General features: G+C 45.0%; 1 protein-coding gene across 5 annotated transcripts in view; it reads right to left on the bottom strand.

Annotated features, from left to right (window-relative positions):
• Nucleotides 1–18,259, bottom strand: part of LOC119435922 (calcium-transporting ATPase type 2C member 1-like) — a 185,102-nt gene that overhangs the window by 108,982 nt on the left and 57,861 nt on the right. For all 5 annotated transcript variants that reach the window (XR_007465291.1, XR_007465292.1, XM_049660885.1 and 2 more), the window contains exons 12-13: nt 9,588–9,683; nt 112–201 (exon numbers count right to left, since the gene is read on the bottom strand). Coding sequence is in view for 3 of the 5 variants with exons in the window: in XM_049660885.1 (XP_049516842.1) it covers nt 112–201; nt 9,588–9,683 (186 nt within the window). In the remaining 2 variants the exon portion in view is untranslated. The remainder of the gene's footprint in view (nt 1–111; nt 202–9,587; nt 9,684–18,259) is intronic.

The raw sequence follows: 18,259 nt of genomic DNA on the forward strand, positions 1-18,259 counted from the left end.
GCTCATAAAAAGTGCACTGTTCTCTAGTTGAAAGTGAACAAAAATCCTGGCGAGTCCTTTAAGTAGGATTGCCTTTGCAACATTTTGAAGCAAGCAATCCCGTTACTATACCTTGTGAGCAGCGGCCAACAAGGCTCCTTCTGTGGGCTGTCCTCTGAGCTCACTTCCCAAAATATCAGCATTATTGCAGATGGAGCCACACTGCGAGAAAGGAACAACATGGCAATGATCATAAGTGTGTGCAGGGTCCTTCACTAAGGGAGCTATAGCATGCACCAATACCTCCAAAGCACCTTCTGCAGATCACCTTAAAGGGACCCTGAAACGATTTTGACAATTTTGTACAAACGTACTAAGTTGTTAGAGTAGGTCCTTCTGATCATTAATTGACGCATCTAAGCACTCTACGTAAAGCGTGTAATTTATTATAAGGTTTTAAAAAGGTACATCGCTGCCGATCACAGCACGCCAATCGACTGAGTTTTCAGCCGCCCCAGACCAAGTGACACGATTTGATCATATGACATCAGTAGGGCGAGCTATCCGATTGGCTGCACAGGGCACGTCATCGATAATTTTTCCCACATTATGGTGAACAAATGTTGTTCGTAATAGTTTAGATGTTAGTTATTTGTTTCTATAAAAAGAAAGTAACAGAAAGAGAATGCACAAGGACATGTATCACTACACTAAAAGGTCTTCCCGCCCACAGCAAGTGTCGTCTGCTTGTGTTAGAACGTGCTCCGTGTTGATGAGAGCTGCACAGTCAGTGTTGATCTCGTTCTTTCGTCTTGGGAGCACCATGGTCCGCCCTTGCATTGTGGGCTGCAAACGTAGCGATCGGCGACATGTCAAGCAGCGACATCGTGCCCCTCTGCAAGGCAGCAGACGAGCGGAGTGGCTGCAGCGCATGGGACTGTCGGTATCCGAAAGGCACCAGCATCTACGCGTTTGCGGCCGTCACTTCAGGCCGAAGGATACCACAATACCACAATAGAGTTTAGCATGTCCGGTATTTGGGTAAACGCAAGCGCAAGTGTAGTTGGCGTTTTACATGATCAATGGAGGCGTAAACGTGAACTGCTTGTACGGTGCAGCGACCTGGCGGCACAAAGCTCAACCAAACAGTGTATTCTACTTTGCTGCTGGTGCAAATTTTTGGCAGGAGCGTAATCTTGAACACGTTGCCTTTTTATATGTTTAAAATGTTTTACACTTGGTTACAGCAATATTAGCTCTGTATTTGGTTGGTTAAGCTTTGTGCCACCAGATGGCTGGACCGTGCATGCCGATCAGGCCGCTCCCGTACGTCTACGACGCTCCTTCATCACAGCAGTATGGAGGGGCTTTATTTTACGCCTCTTGCCTATCCGTCAACATGCCCAGCTCGCCTGTGGTTACCGGAATACTGGACAGGCTCGGCGCTGCGACAGAACGCTCGCAACGCACGCTGCTTGATCGCTCTCGGTGGGGATCGATGGCCAGGCGGCTAGCGGAGAGGTTGGAGAGCCTTCATGCACTGGCTCCAAGACAACCGGAAGTAGACGACATTACGTCACATCATGACATAGAGCCAGCAAAGGCGGAGCTTAGCCTCAATCACTTGGCGAACGAGTTGAGGAGAAAATGCATGGCTAGGGAGGAGGGTAACTTGTAATCGCCAATAGCTCTTTTATTATGACACACTTCACTTAAATTGTGACGTGAATATTTTATTGTAGCTGTACCCTACGTGTCTACAAAGTTTGTCCGAACCGTTTCAGGGACCCTTTAACTGCAAAACTGCCAGACGTCAAACAAGAAAACACTGCCCAAGTAATCTTCACCCAAACTAGAGAATCTGAGTGCCTCTTCGCCCTATTCACTGTCCTAAAAGAAAACTAAAGGCAAATAATAAACCAGGCTAGATTATTACAGGATACCTATCAACATTCTTTTACAATTTCTGAACAAAAGAATTCAGAAATTGAACAATAAAACTCTTAAGTCTGTAACATTTTTATTTAAAATAAAGATGTGCAATTTGTCTAGTATTATTCAAGAATCTTTTCTAATAAAAAGCTTTTATAACAAGCACAGCCGACCAAAAATTTCTCAGACAAAAAAATTCATGAAAAAATTTTCTTTACAACTTACCACTCAACCTTTGAATTTATGTGAGAAATTTGGTGATCATATAGGGAAAGAGCCAATGACCCTTTAAATTCAAGGGCAGATGCAATACGTGCAATAAAATATAGTTTTTTTCTCCGATTCTATGCTCCGAAACCTCTTGCAATTAGAGGTACTTCTTGTGAGTGCAGTTATCTGCAATACAACGCAACCTCTGGCTAACCTCGGCAGCCTTTCTATCCCTTTCGTCGTTTCTGCTGCACTTGACGCTGCGCTGCAGTGCTGTCACATAGTAACACGCAGCTGCAACTGTAATCGCACCAGGCTTTGGTATTAACATAGCTTCATTATTTCACACCGGATGACGTCAACACTAAGCTTATTAGTCATAAGATTTCTCTATTTTTTGGCCCTGCCAAAGGAATGACTTAGTTGTGTTGTCTAAAATAATACAGTGCTTACAGGTGGGTAGCAATAAACACGATAATGACAGGAATTTCAAGGAACTAAATTGCAGGCAGTCTTCAAAGACTGCCTCCAACTGAGTGCCCTGTGGGTGCTCTGCTGCATGCAGAGGTATATTTGTGCAACATAATAATACCCATGACAGTATTTTATACTGACTAGACAGTTTTTCTTTATGTAGGTATTAAAAGTGATTACAGGGCAGCTTTTAGAGAAAAGTAAATTGAAACAAAATGCGAATTTCCCTTCCAAATTCCTTGTGTGACCAGGCAACACTACTTCTGATGGCATTATTTGACGTTACCAATTTTAACGTCCTTTCACAAATTTTGCTCAGCCTTTGATGAACTGTACTAAATGCTTACAAAGGTTTCATGAATTTTTCTTTATGCAAATGCATTGCAATGTTTTTGTTCTTTTATTTAACAAATCAACTTACTAGCTGTGGCCAGTTGCTGCTATTTTCTGCAATATGAGAGGAACCTGTGTCCATAATTCAACATAGCACAACATTGTCTTTTATGTCAATTTCTGTATACCAAACCTCTGCTCACAGTAAAAAGTGGGCTATTTATCATTTCCAAAGGGTGATTACCTTTCCAGCTTTACCAAATATTTTTATTTAACCTTTTGAATGCCGGGCTTTTTTCCCTGACTAAAAGACACTTGGGATGGCTTTATACTAAGTGGCACACTAAGTGTGTCCACACTAAGTGACAAAGCGCAACCCTGCCAAATGTAACATGTCCGCTTCTCTGCTGCCTTCAGGGGCAGCCTAGTTCTGAAAGCAAAATGTTTTTATTTTTCAACCAATTTTGATGAAATTATGCATACTTGTTTAGTTTCTCATGCTGATTTCAAATATTATTATGTATTTCAAGCAGGTATATGATTTCACGAGTTAGTTAAAATTAATGAAAAATCTGACTATTGTTTCAAGCCTCAATTGTGAAGAAAATGGCAAAAGAAAAATTTTATTTAAATGCATGGGTCCAAAGCCAAAAATGTGAAGAATGCAATAATGCAAGCATTTTCAAAAGTGGTCACTATAAGTGCCATTATAATGCATTAAGTTCACATTTTGCAATGTGGGAACAATGCAGCCAGAAATTGAGCAAAATAATTAAATTCTGAAGCCACCAACTTTAAAATCAGCTTCCATTATATCACTTGACCAAAATATTGCTCCATGAAACGAGATGCTTTACGGATTTGTGCAAAAAGAGATAGATTTAGAAAGTGGCATTTTAAAAAATTCTATTTTTTCGTGATTTTCAGCCTCCTAAGACCAGGCTGCTTTCTTCATGCTGCACTGTCAGCACATATTCAGCGCAGAACAAGCTCACATCAAATTCCAAATAAATTAGGGTTTTATGTTGATAAGAAAGCTGCTTCACAGCTTTTACACACTTTCCAAAGGAGCAACTCATGTGAAACAATCAAGCACACATTATCGCTGCGATCGGCTCAAAGCGTGGGAAACACTGAAGGTCCATTTTCGCAGAAGCAGAGGGCACACCACTTCATTTTTTTTTTTTTTTTCACGATGTTTCAGCAGGGTGACGACACATTCCTGTGGTAGGAATGATGCTTACAGCCGCCAGTGAAAGTGTTAAAGCACAAACATGAAAAACTTATTTTGCATTTTTTAATTCGTTAGGCAGCCATTAACTCCATAATTTTGGTCAAAAGCATCAAATGCTTCAGTGTGCAACATCATTAGTTGCATCTACTCTTGATGCGACCGCATCAAAATGCACACCAAGAGCACTGTGGCTAAAGTTGCGAAGCAGACCTCCTTGTGACATCACAAACCCCTGACATGCGCACCTGTTATGGTGCACACCCCGATCATACCAGTAAAAGTTGGGCACACATTGTGAAATCAGCCCTAATGTTCTTACTCCCCATTGATTTCTTCGCATTCAGCAGGTGATGAATCTGGTACTCAGCTTCTCTCTCCTTCTCTCACCCCATTGAGTGCTCAATGTGCTGAGCTTTTGATGGCAGAGTCACACTGTGGCCTGAATGTCCGCTACGCCAAGCTGACTGGTGCGGGCCTCATTAAAAAAATTCAGGGGTATTACATGCCAAAACCATGATCTGATTATGAGGCACACCGTAGTGGGAAACTACGGATTAATTTTGAGTGCATGGAGTTCTTTAATGTGCACCTAAATCAGAGTAGATCAGCGTTTCTGCATTCAACCTGCATTGAAATGTGGCCTTGAGCTTAGCAGTGCAACGCCACAGCCACTGAACTACCACAGTGAGTGGTGTGTGCCTCCTTGTTAGAGGTGCCATGTGATCATGTGATGACCACCTATGACTGCCACGAAAAAATGTGCGGCCTGCTTCATGTCCGAAGCCACACTGCACTTAGCACACCTTTTCAAGTGGTTACATTAACAAATTAAGTAATTATTTGTTGTACACTTCAGTTACTGGGGGTTCACTGTGTAATTACATTAGTTGACAGCTACAGTAAAACCCCGGTGATTTGATCACGGCTGGTACGAATTTCGGTGTGATACGAATTCGTAAGATTCCCTGGCCGAAAGACATTGCTGACAATACGAAAACATTGACTGTTCCAAACGTGTTGCTGTGCCGCTGCGGATCATATGAACGCATAAAGGGGGCAGCGGCCAAGCCAGCGAAGCGACGGCACAAACAAGCCGGCACAGACAAGCCGGCACAGTGGGATCTGGGCAGGATCCATAGTCACCAAACAACCGCCTACGTCAAGCAGCAGCGCAATCTCTCATTGGTTCCCACGTCGAACGGACCGGACAAATCACAGCCTAGATGATGCTTTGACCAGCGAGAAAGAAGACGAGGACCGCTGCAGCAATGATGACCGCGGCAGAAGCCACGACGGCCAAAACGCTCCTTGCACTCGACATGCTGAGGCGTGATGATGATGATGATCAATGGATTTTATTGGCGCAAGGGCAGATATGGCCAAAGAGCGCCAAACAAAAGATAATAAATTAATTGACTATGGTAGTGTGTGGCAACTGTAGGGGTTGTGGATCGAAATGTGAATGGTACATGTAACTTGGCTGTAGAGAGGCCTAAAAATTAGTCGCTGTAAACAGCGTAAAATGTAAAGGAATTAAAATTGTGAGAATGACTAATACTGTATGCTATGACCATAAAAGTTCTGTTACCCGAGGGTGATGTACTAAAAGCGTGAGTGACAGTAGCACTCGTACCTCACCCGTATGCCGTTGAAAGCAAGGGTTGGGAGCAGGGTTCGTACACAATATTTGGCTGGAAATTCAAGGACATTATCAAGGATTTCAAGGATGAAAAAAGGCAGAATTCAAGGAGTGTTAGCGTAATTTTATTTCCTCACATGACTTAGGAAAGGAGCCCTATTTTCGCATTAATTTCTCTTTCAAGAGCTGTTATCTCCGCTTCTTTTTCTTTGGCTGTTCGACGGAAACTTCGTCGCCTTTCGCCTTTCTGGTGGCTCTTCAAGGCAGATTCCCCCATCGTTGCAATGTCGACCGTCTTCTGACATAATGCGCACATTGCTCGATAAGGATCGCTTGGTTCCGGTCTCACCCAGTGACGATAGTCCGTATGTTGCAGCCACGCAGGCTGAAACTTGCACTTCCCGCCTGGCATCTTGTCAAAGTAAACACACAACGCAAACGCGAACTTCACTGAAATGGCGCGCACGAGGCCGACAAACGGCCCGACTATAGTACCTAAAAGACACATACTAGTGTGCCGAGAGCGGGTGTCGCGGTAGCACCGAGTGTGATGCCTGCCGCCGCCGGCCGCTTGGTGCGCTGCACTTCGAGACTGTGCCGGACCATGCTGAGACATGGGCGGACTTCAGGCAAGACACGACGCGAGTCTTCCCATTTGCCTGGCGATCTGCCTCTTATAGATGCAAAAAACCCACTCACAATTAGAAAAGACTGCAACGAAAGCGGCAGCAAGGCGAGAAATGAACTAAGCATTGCAATCGACGCGTAGCAATCAACGCATCGCAAACGAACGCGAGTCGAACACCACAGGATTTAGCATGGTGCCGACAGGCATCGCCGTCTGGTGGCCCGCGGCGGCAGGCATCACAGCCCGCGCCACCGTCCCGCGTTGGAGACTGTCGGTGGACGGCACACTAGAGTATATTCTAGGCACTATACGCAAGCCGAGCGAGCGATATGTCTCGCATTGGATTGGATTTCCAATGCATATTAGTTGCCAGACGACGTAGGGGCTGCGAGATTTAAAACCGAAACTTCCTGATGTTGCCCTTTAGTCAACGCAGCTTGTTTTCATGGGCATTCGTAAGCGAAAGGGCCTTAAATATCAGCATGACTTTCGGAGGTACATCGTTAATTTCCTCTAGCGGAACAAATCCCACGGGATTTTCAAGGATTACAAGGAGCCCACGGGTATTCAAGTAGTTTCAAGGGCCCTTGAACTTATACTGTCAATATCAAGGATATTCAAGGATTTCAAGGGGCTGTGCGAACCCTGGTTGGGAGGCACGTGCTTTACAAATGTGCTATCGCAACAGCAGCCTCTAGTGAGAGGATGTGCTACGATACCTTGGACTGATGACATGCAATGTGCTTACATCTCGCAAAAATGCTAAAACTAAGTTATTGTCAAAAAGTGGTTCCATGCCAATAAACATTGTGGGATGGAGGGGAATGTGTCGTCTGTATGCCAGGGCAAAGTACTTCTTTCTTTGAACTTCTATTCCCCTACACTCTAACAAGACGTGGAGGACCGTAAGCGTCTCGCCACATTTACTACAGACAGGAGGATCGTCACCGGCCAGACGTGCTGAGGCGTTCAGTGGCATGCGAAAACATTCGTGAGATCGCTTGCGTGCACTTCTACGCCTTCCAGAAGGCGATCGTTGACGATTTGGGCAAGAAGAAAACGCACAAGGAACGTAGAACTCCGTTGATACGTTTTTCAAGGAACCGCAAAAAAAAAATCATAGTTTCGCCTGAAAGGTGAAGCAGTGATTGCGATAGCAAATTACTAGACAGCTGTACGAACTAAGGATAGTAGCTTTATCAGCTGTATTCGCTTACTAACTAAATCAACAAGCACAGTGTCCTGCACGCATAGGTAAACACGAACACATCTCGCTCAATGACCGTGGAAACTCACTGTCGTAACGCTGGAATATGGAAGCGCGGCAAGAGCAGTGAGCGAATTGACCTTTGTGCTGTCTTTCGCTTCAAAGCGAACTAAACATTGAACGCAGAGTGCATACTAAGCCATTAGGCACTAGGCACACTTTGTCAACATCGCAGATCGTTTTGAACATGAGGCCCACGCGGGCGCGCAGTTTGCGCACGTCGCAGATCGCTTTCAAGATACGGCGCCCGCGCACCCACACGGGCCGCGCCATATCGGCAACGTGCTGGTTTCTTGTTGCAACGCACCGGTCACTTGTTGCAACGTACAAGCTGGGTGCATCGCTAAATTTGCGTGACCGCCACATTCAAAAGCAACGAAAGATACAGGAAAAGTACAGATTGGCGATGTATCAAGGGGAACGTAAAGCATGGAAGTCAATGTAGGATTTAGGTCGGGACTGCGAAAGCGCGAGGTAGCAGCCAGGAAAATGCAGCAGCGAGGAAAGTATTAACGGGGTTCCACTATTAGGAATTTTTTCTGCTAAAAATATTAATTTTTTCTCGATTTTCTGTACGTTTTGATGATATGAATTTTGGGTGAAACGAATATTTCACGCAACCCCACGCGACTCTTATCACGAAGATTTTACTGTATTCATTAAAAAAAAAACTGTCATTACTCTCACAGAGAAAGCATTACTTTGGGAGCTTTATCTAAGTACTACATGAAAACGGAGAAATTGTTTTCTTTGGCATCCTCAGAGCCACCTTCAATGATGTTTGTTCTACTTAGGCCATCAATTTCTTCTACAACAATTTCTGCAAATTGAAAATTTTAAGCAAATGAAGCTAGTTTACAGTTAAGCAATAAAAAAATCATGCCACAATTCTGTAAACTTCCATTTATTAGAACATGTAAAATGGAAAAGAAAAATGTTATATACCACTATGAATTATACCATTATTTGTGAATAGGTTTTTGCCAAACTAGTGTAAACAATGTAACATTTTTAAGTAAGCTGTTGAATATATCATAGCTGTCCACTTTAACCAACCCAAAAGATATAGATTAAGAATTGTGGTAGCTAGTTATAGTGCAAGAAAAAGGTAATTACTAGGGGTGTTTGGATATTGAAACTTAAGTGAACTGAATATGAATGTTCAGAAATAATTTGCTTTGAATATTGAATTGAATACTAAATAAAATCTGTATGGGGAAGTACAGAATGGACAAAAAGTCATTACATGAGATCTCTTAGTCTAGGTGCGGAAGCAAGCAAACATAAAAGCTATTCCATAAATCACAAACGGGAGGCAGTACACACCTATGTACGCACCTACACACCACACACCATATTACTGATGCAAGCATGACCTGCAGGCTCTGCTAGGCAACACTAAATTACTCATATATATGCAAATCAATCTAAAATAGAGGCTTTCTTGTTGGTCTAGTGCAAGTTCTAGTTGCTTGCTTAGAAACTACTCCACCTTTGCTGCAATGCTGCCTCCTGCAGCATAAAATGTACCTCATTTGGAACAGAGCTTGCACAAACGGCTAACTTCTAGCTGAGTTGGGCTAACACCAAACTGCAAGCTTTTATACATAAAACACAGCTGCTGTTTGTATCAAAGTTTGCACCATGCAAGCTTTTGTGATCATACTATACTTGATACTTCTACAAAATGAACATTTTAAGATACTGAATATAAAGTTTTCTAGTCAAATAGCAGAAACTAGTCCGTTCGTATACGACATCTCAAATATTCACAACTTCTACTAATATAATTAACAAACCATTAAAGTGACTTTTCCGTGAATCAATCTGAACTTCTGGATAATTAATGCAACAGCTAACCAGAAAGCAGTGACAGAACAAATAGTTATACCTCAAGAAATAGCCTCAGTGAATCCATCTGGGCATCTCTCTCTCCAGGCTCAGTGAGAATCACATGCCCATCTGCATTGTAGCCAACTCCTGTAACCTGTAAAAATAAAAGAAACGGTTGTTCTGAATAACTCTTTAACCCCAAAGCTGGAGCTGTACTCGTCCTGCCAATTTGCACCGACATCACCTAGTACAAATCCTATTCATTCACACTACAGTTGCCTTTGTGTTTGCTTGTCAGGAACAAGTTATGCATGTCAGCGTATTGCCCCACATACTGCTGAATTTTGGCACTTATGCATAACCCTTAGCAGTATAAATTTCTTCCACTGACTTGTGCTCAGAGACTATTATTGGAAACATTTACATATTTTGAGAAAACATGCTTTCTCAGATCACACTTTCTCTTAAGTTAATGATAAATTTATTGGATAAACCATATGCATATATTTGGAACAAGGACACAGAGTGCTGAAGTCTGGAAAAGTAAAAGAAATTTAAAGAAATTTAAAGGAATTGCCAAGTGATTTTTAAGGCCCCAATTTCTTATGGTGCAACGAGAAGCTCACTGTCGGAAGTGTTTAAATTGCAGCGGTAACTTCCAAAAGCACGTGTATATTTTGTAAGCAGAATTTTTCGATCTGAGAAGCCTCTAAAAAAGAAAGAATCCCTCCTCCAGCAACGCTGAGAAGTGAGAGCGATGCTGACAGCCAGCCTTGCAAATTGTGAAAGCCACCCGTCATTCTGCTTTCACAGGAGTGAGTGCAACTATGGTTAACCACCTGTATTTTGACTTCTTCAAGCACTTTCGAAAATAAAAAGCTGGTACAATAAGTTCGTGTTGTTGTACATAACTTGATTATGTTTGTACCGCGTTTTCCCCCACGTACACGCCTACATCATGGCTGGCTGGCCCCCGGTGTCGTTATTTTGTCGATAGATGAGCCAAGCCAATTCATCGAAAACAAAAGGTGTTGTATATCCTCCATTTTGGAGCCAAAGCATCCCCGCGCTGGGTGCCGCCGACGATGTGGCGAGGAGGACTCCCCCACCTAAAACGACACTGCTGAGGTCACTGTGGCAGAAGCGCCGGACACTTGACACCCTTCAAACAGCGTGCAAATTGCTAGCGGGCGCGTTCTACAAACAGCGACAGGCGGTTCAGTGGTGCCCTTCAAGTTTGGAGCGAGTTGCTTGCACGTGCGGTGTGCAAGAAAGCCTGTTTGGCACAGTAAATTGTGATTTTCCCTTTCTCTTTACTCTCTCCCTTTTCCCTACCTTCTAGTTAGAATAAATTAGTCTTCTTGATGCGTTCAAAACGAATGGACGTCTGTCATTTTTCCATAAGTTAAATAGTATCTGTCTCTTATTCTACAACATTTTGGTGCCGAAACCTGGGAATAGGGACGTCAAAAGATGGATATCGACAAAATCAAGCAAAGAAGGGCCGTGGTGCGAATATCTACAACCAAGCTGCTCAACGAAGTATCCACCATGGACGGCAACGCATCAATTGGTGAGCTGGAAGAAAAGATAAATCTTCTTTCTCTTAAAGAGGACTCGCTGAAAGAGCTAAATCGGGAAATAGAAAAAGGCGTTGAAGATGAAGCTTTCGAAGAGGAAGTTGCATGCTCCGAAATGTACAGAGAAAAGATCAGCATGGCGAGAACAAAGGTACAACGCATGCTACGCGACTTTAGCAGCACAAATGCTTCATCAGATCGCACACTAAACTCCTCAGATCAAAGAGAATCTAGCGCTAACAATTCGAAAATGCGCCCCACCGCTCGAAATCAACAAATTCAACTGAGAGCTTCGAGAGTGGCAAGGGTTCTGGAGTCAGTTTGAGTCGACTATTAGTGCTAACAAGAATCTCTCAAATGTAGACAAATTCAAGTACCTCAACAGCTACTTGACAGGAAAAGCGACGGCTGCGGAAGCAGGACTTGACTTGTCGGAAGGCAACTACGCAGTTGCTCTCTCGCTATTAAAGGAGAGGTTCGGCAGAAAGGAAGTAATCATAGAAGACCACATGTCATGGCTACTTAACATCAAGCCAGTGCGTGACTCACGGAATCTCAGCCAACTGCGCAGCCTCGTTAACGAAGTAGAGACAAGTGTACGCAGCCTCACTTCTTTAGGCATGAGTGTCGGCACTTATGGAACTTTGTTACTGACCATAATAAAGAAAGCGGTGCCTGCCGACCTTCTTCTGGAATACCAACGAATAAACGAGGCTACGAACAAGGGAAGTGAGCTGGAGGTGCTCCTGCATCTTTTTAGAAAAGAGGTTGCGACGCGGGAGATCATACAGTGGGCCGAAGCACCGAGAGACAACAGTGCCGAATTGGTAAAGGAAAGGCGCAACAGCAACATTAAAGCGACGAACATGCCTAGTGCTGCGCCAGTGCACACCACGATTAAAGACAGCACAGGATGTCTATTTTGTAATTCGAATGGCCATGAGACCGGCAACTGTAACGCAAAGATGTCTGTGGCGGATAAGAGAGAGGTGCTGAAGCGTGAAAATTGGTGTTTCCGGTGCACAACAAAGGGACACGCGGCAAGAGAGTGCCGTAAAGCTAAGTGGCTCAGGTGTATGCATTGCAACGGCAGACACTTAACGACAAAGTGCGACCCTGACTTTAGAAGACACCACAACACTGATGAAGGGGATGCGTTTTCGTCACCGGTGATTGAGCAAGCCACGGTGTTGAAGTCCTCATTAGGCACGGGAGATAACTTGACGTGCACTGGAGAGCAGCAGTTTCTCCTACAGACAGCGTGAGCTTGGACAGAGGGTCCTCGTGAACGTACACTTGTCAAGCTTCTCCTCGATGGCGGCAGTCAGCGAACCTTCATCCATCGTAACCTATCCGAAAGGCTGCAGTTAAAGGTGCTGGGGGAAGAGGAGCTTAAAATATTTGCCTTTCGTGACCAGTCCGCTATAAGACACACAAGAACGCGTTGTGTGGAGCTGTGGCTCAGAAGCCAGTACGACGACCAAGGGGTACAAGTCGAAGCGCTGGAAGTTCTTTGCATCTGTGCAGTTACCATGGCTACTCCATCAAATTCTGTTCTACTTCAACTTTCAAGATTTCACTTCCAAGTGGCAGACGCCTCGCAGGGCGGCGAAAGTGCTACGGCGAAAAGGCTACGCGGAGCCAGCCAGCAAAGATTACGGCACGTTGGAAGGTCCGGTGTACTATATGCCACATCAAGCAGTTGTTCGTCATGAAAGCCAGACAACAAAACTGAGGGTAGCATTCGATGCATCATCAAGCGCCGAAAATCGCCTCTCACTAAACAATGTTTTGGAAAGTGGCCCAAACCTAAACCCAGAGCTCATCGATCTGCTGATCAATTTCCGCACTTACAACATTGCAATCGTTGCGGATATTGAAAAGGCCTTTTTCTGAATATTCCTATCAGAGGGCAATCGGAACGCTTTGCAGTTCCTCTGGTACGCTATGACGCCAAAGAAAGGGGAAGAACTTCCAGCTGTGGTGACTTATCGGATGACTCAAGTGCCGTTCGGTGTCACGTCGAGCCCATTTCTCTTGGCTGCAACGTTGCATCATCTTGAAGGCCTGCTGGAACGGTATGCCGAGACTGCGGTATCCTGCGTAAGCATCTTTACGTGGACGACCTTGTAACTGGGGTTGACAGCCTTGACAAGGGTAAAGTCTTGTGCCAGGAATCAAATTATATATTATCTCAAGCAGGGATGCGGCTACACAAGTGGATGTTGAACGACCGCGATCTCGTCAACTTCTCAGAGAATGGCAATGTGGAAAGAATGAACGCTGATGCTGAACATGCTGCAGCCACAAAGGTATTGGGAGTTGGTTGGAATGCTCAGACTGACCACTTTGAATGCAACCTAACTTCACTCATCGACTTCCTCTCCGCAAGAGCTGACAAGAGATTTGTGCTGCAGGTCTCGGCAAGAATTTTCGACCCATTTAGCTTTATTGCTCCCACAACATTATGCGTAAAGGTAATGTTCCAGAAGTTGTGGGAGTTGACAATTGGTTGGGACGATCCCCTGCCTGAAACATTGCAGCCTGACTGGGACTGCTGGTGTAAGGAGCTTCCATGCATCGAAGGAGTGTCTATTCCAAGACTGATAGCGGCAGACTTTAGAAACGATGATACGGAGAAAGTGGTGCACATTTTCTGTGACGCAAGCTCGAAGGCCTACGGTGCCGTCGCATATATCGTGACCAAGTCTGCGCTTGGACTAATAAATGTAAGCTTGGTCATGGCCAAATCAAGAGTGGCACCTTTGAAACGCCTTTCGCTACCCCGATTGGAGCTGATGGGAGCCCTTGTTAGCGCGCCACTATGCCACTACGTTACCAAGGCCTTGGATCTGAAGAACGTTGCTACTACCCTCTCGACTGAATCTACAGTAGCTATGTACTGGATCAAGGCAAACGCCAGATGGAAGCCCTTCATAGCAAATCGAGTCTCAGAGTTACAAGCACTGACAGATCCCAAGGATTGGAGACACTGCCCAGGTTCAGACAACCCCACTGACCTAATCACCTGCGGCATTCTCCCATCAGCCCTGCGGGAAAGCGAATTGTGGTGGAGAGGACCACGTTGGCTTCAGGAGGATGACACGCATTGGCCAACGATATGCGAGCCGAGCTCGAAGGTTGCGGAGTGCCAAATGGAAGAGCGAAAAGTGACGGTGATGCCCATAGTATCATCGCCATCCATGGCAATTCTCAATGTTGAGAATTATAGTTCATTCAGCAGAGTCGTGCGAGTAACCGCGTGGGAACGCCGCTTTGTCGACAACTGCCACAACAAAAAGGAAAAGACGATCGGCCCATTACGAGCTGAAGAAGTAATCGGCGCCAAAAGATACTGGTTGGCTAAGGCTCAAGGAGATGCATTCAGCGACGACATTTCAAACCTGAAGAATCGAAGACCGCTGAACAAGAGCTCTCCTGTTTTGCCTTTCAACCCGTACGTCGACAAAGAGGGCCCCATGCGAGTTGGTGGACGCGTGCAATTCAGTGATAACAACGAAGAGACTAAGTATCCCACCGTTCTCCCTGGCAATCATCCCCTCACGTCCCTGCTCATACGGAAACAATGCTTAGAATGCTGCACACGGGCGTGCGCGATACTCTAGCACAGCTGCGAGAATCGTATTGGATTATCAGAGGACGTCAGGCCGTAAAGAAAGTTATCAAGCAGTGCCTCGTCTGTCACAAACAAAGTTGCCCACCAGCTACGGAACCACCACTTCCAGCTGACAAAGTGACAAAAGGAAACCCGTTCGACATCATTGGCATCGATTTTGCAGGGCCCTTGATTTGTCAACAGTCATGCAACAGCAAAAAATGCTACATCACTATTTTCACCTGTGCTGTGACACGTGCCGTCCACCTTGAGCTCGTCAGTCACCTGTCGGCTACAGCCTTGCTCTTGGCCTTTAAACGCTTTGTGGCACGCCGTGGAATCTGCTCGACGGTGTATTCAGACAACGCGCTCACATTCAAGCGGACAGCCAGGGATCTAAAGGCCATGTTCATGCTGTTGCAAGTCGAGGAATTGCAGTCATACTTCGCCGGAAACCAGATCAGATGGAAGTTTATTGTTGAACGGGCAGCTTGGTGGGGCGGATTCTAGGAGCGGATGGTGCGATCTGTGAAAGTAGCATAGCGAAATGTGTTAGGTCGAATCAGCTTGAGTTTCCAAGAACTGACCACCGCTCTTTGTGAGGTGGAAGCCGTGATCAACCCACGCCCTTTGACTTCCATGTATGATGATTCTCAAGAGCCAGAACCACTGTCACCGGCGCACTTCCTTGTCGGAAGAAAGTTGACGACCCTCCCTCCACACCTGCTGCCGGACGAAATTCCTGGCGGTGGCATCCATCTCTCACGACGCTTGAAGTACCGGACTGTCATGGCCGATGGTTTCTGGAGACGGTGGCAGAAAGAGTACTTATTGGAGCTCAGATCGGCACATATGTGCCAACCAACGACATCGAGTGATCTGAAGAAAGACGCCTTGGTGCTCCTGAGGGAAGACCGCTTGAAACGCCACATGTGGAAGACAGCCAGAATTAAGGAAACATGTAAGGGTAGAGACGGCAGGGTGCAGTTCTGGAAATTGATATTAAGTGGGGGAACAGAGGTGAAGCGACCGATACAGCTGCTGTATCGCTTAGAGATTGTGGAGCAATGAGCTCAATAATAGTTCGCTCATCCGGGGGAGGTTGTTGTATATCCTCCATTTTGGAGCCAAAGCATCCCTGCGCTGAAGGGCTGCCAACAATGTGGCGACGAGGACTCCCTCACCTAAAACGACACTGCTGAAGTCGCTGTGGCAGAAGCGCCAGACACTTGACACCCTTCACACAGCGTGCGAATTGCTGGCGGGCTCGTTCTACAAAGAGCGACAGGCGGTGCGGTGGTGCCCTTCAGGTTTGGAGCGAGTTGCTTACACGTGCGGTGTGCAAGAAAGCCTGTTTGGCATAGTGAATTCTGATTTTCCCTTTCTCTGTACTCTCTCCCTTTTCCCTACCTTCTAGTTAGAATAAATTAGTCTTCTTAATGCGTTCAAAACGAACGGACGTCTGTCGTTTTTACATAAGTTAAATAGTATCCATCTCTTATTCTACAACAAAAGGTGCAGGCAGTGCCACTTTTCTACTCAGTACAAAGGAAGGCTTATCTGCACATTGTAGGTTAGGAAAAACTTATAGTAGAAAAAAGCGTACTGCATTTCAATACTAATAAAAAGACAAGGAACCATGTACACTAGCAGAAGGTCACCTGATGGGTCACTTAAGTATCTTCATGTTTTTGCCACGTGGGGCGCCAAAGGTCATTTGCGCCATTTTTAGAGCAGAACTAAAAATATAAATCCTGATTTAGTGAGCAAAACAGGGCTCGTTTTAGCCAATACAATATGCAACCATTTCATTAGTGAGGTTATCTTGATTCATGTTCATAGTGGTTCTCTCTCCCTTTAACTCTTTCAGACGCCAATGAATTCTGTTGATTGAAAACATCCTTTCACCACATTTCTTGCATATTAAAAATCATAAAAAGTATACAGCTGCAGAATAGATTAACCCTTTATTGACGAGTGTTGCCTACAGGCAACATACCAGAAAAACCAGTTTCTGGCTAAATATCTTCGGCCAACACCGAATGACAGGCAGCGAGAATCATTTATTGGTTTAGAGCAGGAACACTGGATGAGGAAGAACGTTGGCACGTGACTCACTGTCGTTTGAAAGCAAGGTCAGAGGAGACAGGCCGATCGATGTAAGATATTCAGTTGTAGTGGTGTCACACATGTGATGTAAAGCAAATGAAATGTACGCCTATGGTTCACATATGATGAGAGCTGTCTGTACAAATTGGAAACGAAGCCTTAGGTAGCTTGGGGTGAAGCCCACTTCCAGTTTCCTGCCTGGTGTTTTTCCCCCCTATTGCTGACAAAATTTCCGTGAAATATTTTTTTCTTTTTGTTCATTATGTTTCTTCTTGATGTGTTTTGCACATTTAGATAGAAAATAAACATTTTTTCTGGGTATTTATGTCTCATCCTTAAAGGGTTAAGAATTTTCAATTCTTTAGTGAGCTTTGCCAAGTTTACAGAATATGGACTCCATGCGAAAACTCACTACAGAACATTACATAGGAAAACATCACCTACAGTTAAACCTGCTTATAACAAATCTCCATATAACGAATTCCTGGATATAATTAAGTTTTTTTATTCCCCGCCGTTACTCCATAGAAGCACATGTATTTGAGACCTCTAAGTAACGAAGTGGCAGCGGGAGACCCCCTCGAAATAACGAATTTTCCCCGCCGACAACCTACAGATTTCGCCCCAAATTTTGTCATTTTTGCGCGAGCAGCAAGCGGAAGTACCTTCTATGCCACGACAGAATGCGAAGCAGCGGCGGCGGCGCGCTTGGCGCGCTCAAATTCACAACGACTGCGAGGCGAGAGCGAGCGCATGTGTGCGCGCGTGCGAGCGTGCGCGAGTCGGGCCTGCATCCCTCGGCCCGGCGATCTTGCCGCCGCGGGCATGACCTTTCCCCCTCCTTTCATTCAAACCTGATCTCGCCGCTTGCTGCAGCTGGCACTCTTCTTTTCCAGTTGATGTTGCCAAAGGAAAAAAAATTTTTTTTTTTTTTCAATGCGCTGGCACCGCCACTCTTTAGTTACTGCGCCAAGTCTCTGCGCTTCACTTCAATAACCTCACACAGGGGACACTTTACGACGCTACGACGTCATCGTGTCGCTCGCTCGTTTCCGACGCCTTGCGCTTGTACGAAACAACACGCGTCCACGCATCCAGTACCTGGTGTGACATTGCAAGAATGAGTGCTTCGACAAAAATGGAAAACGGGTGCGCGTTACAATCGAGGGCGCATTAGAATTGAGTAAATACGGTAAGCGTTTCTTTTTCTAATTTTTGTGCCGAATCTGCATAAATGAAATCCTCTTTATAACAAAGTTTTTCGGGAATTTGTCAATTTCGTTATATCCAGGTTTAACTGTATTTCCTGTCTAGCAAGATTGAAAAGCACCTATCCAGGCACTTGAAAATGGGCACTGTCAGAAACCATGAAAGGAGTGAATCCGCTACATACAGCGACATACTCGCACCAAGCAAGTACACACA

This window comes from Dermacentor silvarum, chromosome 1, assembly GCF_013339745.2.
Source record: "Dermacentor silvarum isolate Dsil-2018 chromosome 1, BIME_Dsil_1.4, whole genome shotgun sequence".
Taxonomy (NCBI): Eukaryota; Metazoa; Arthropoda; class Arachnida; order Ixodida; family Ixodidae; genus Dermacentor; species Dermacentor silvarum.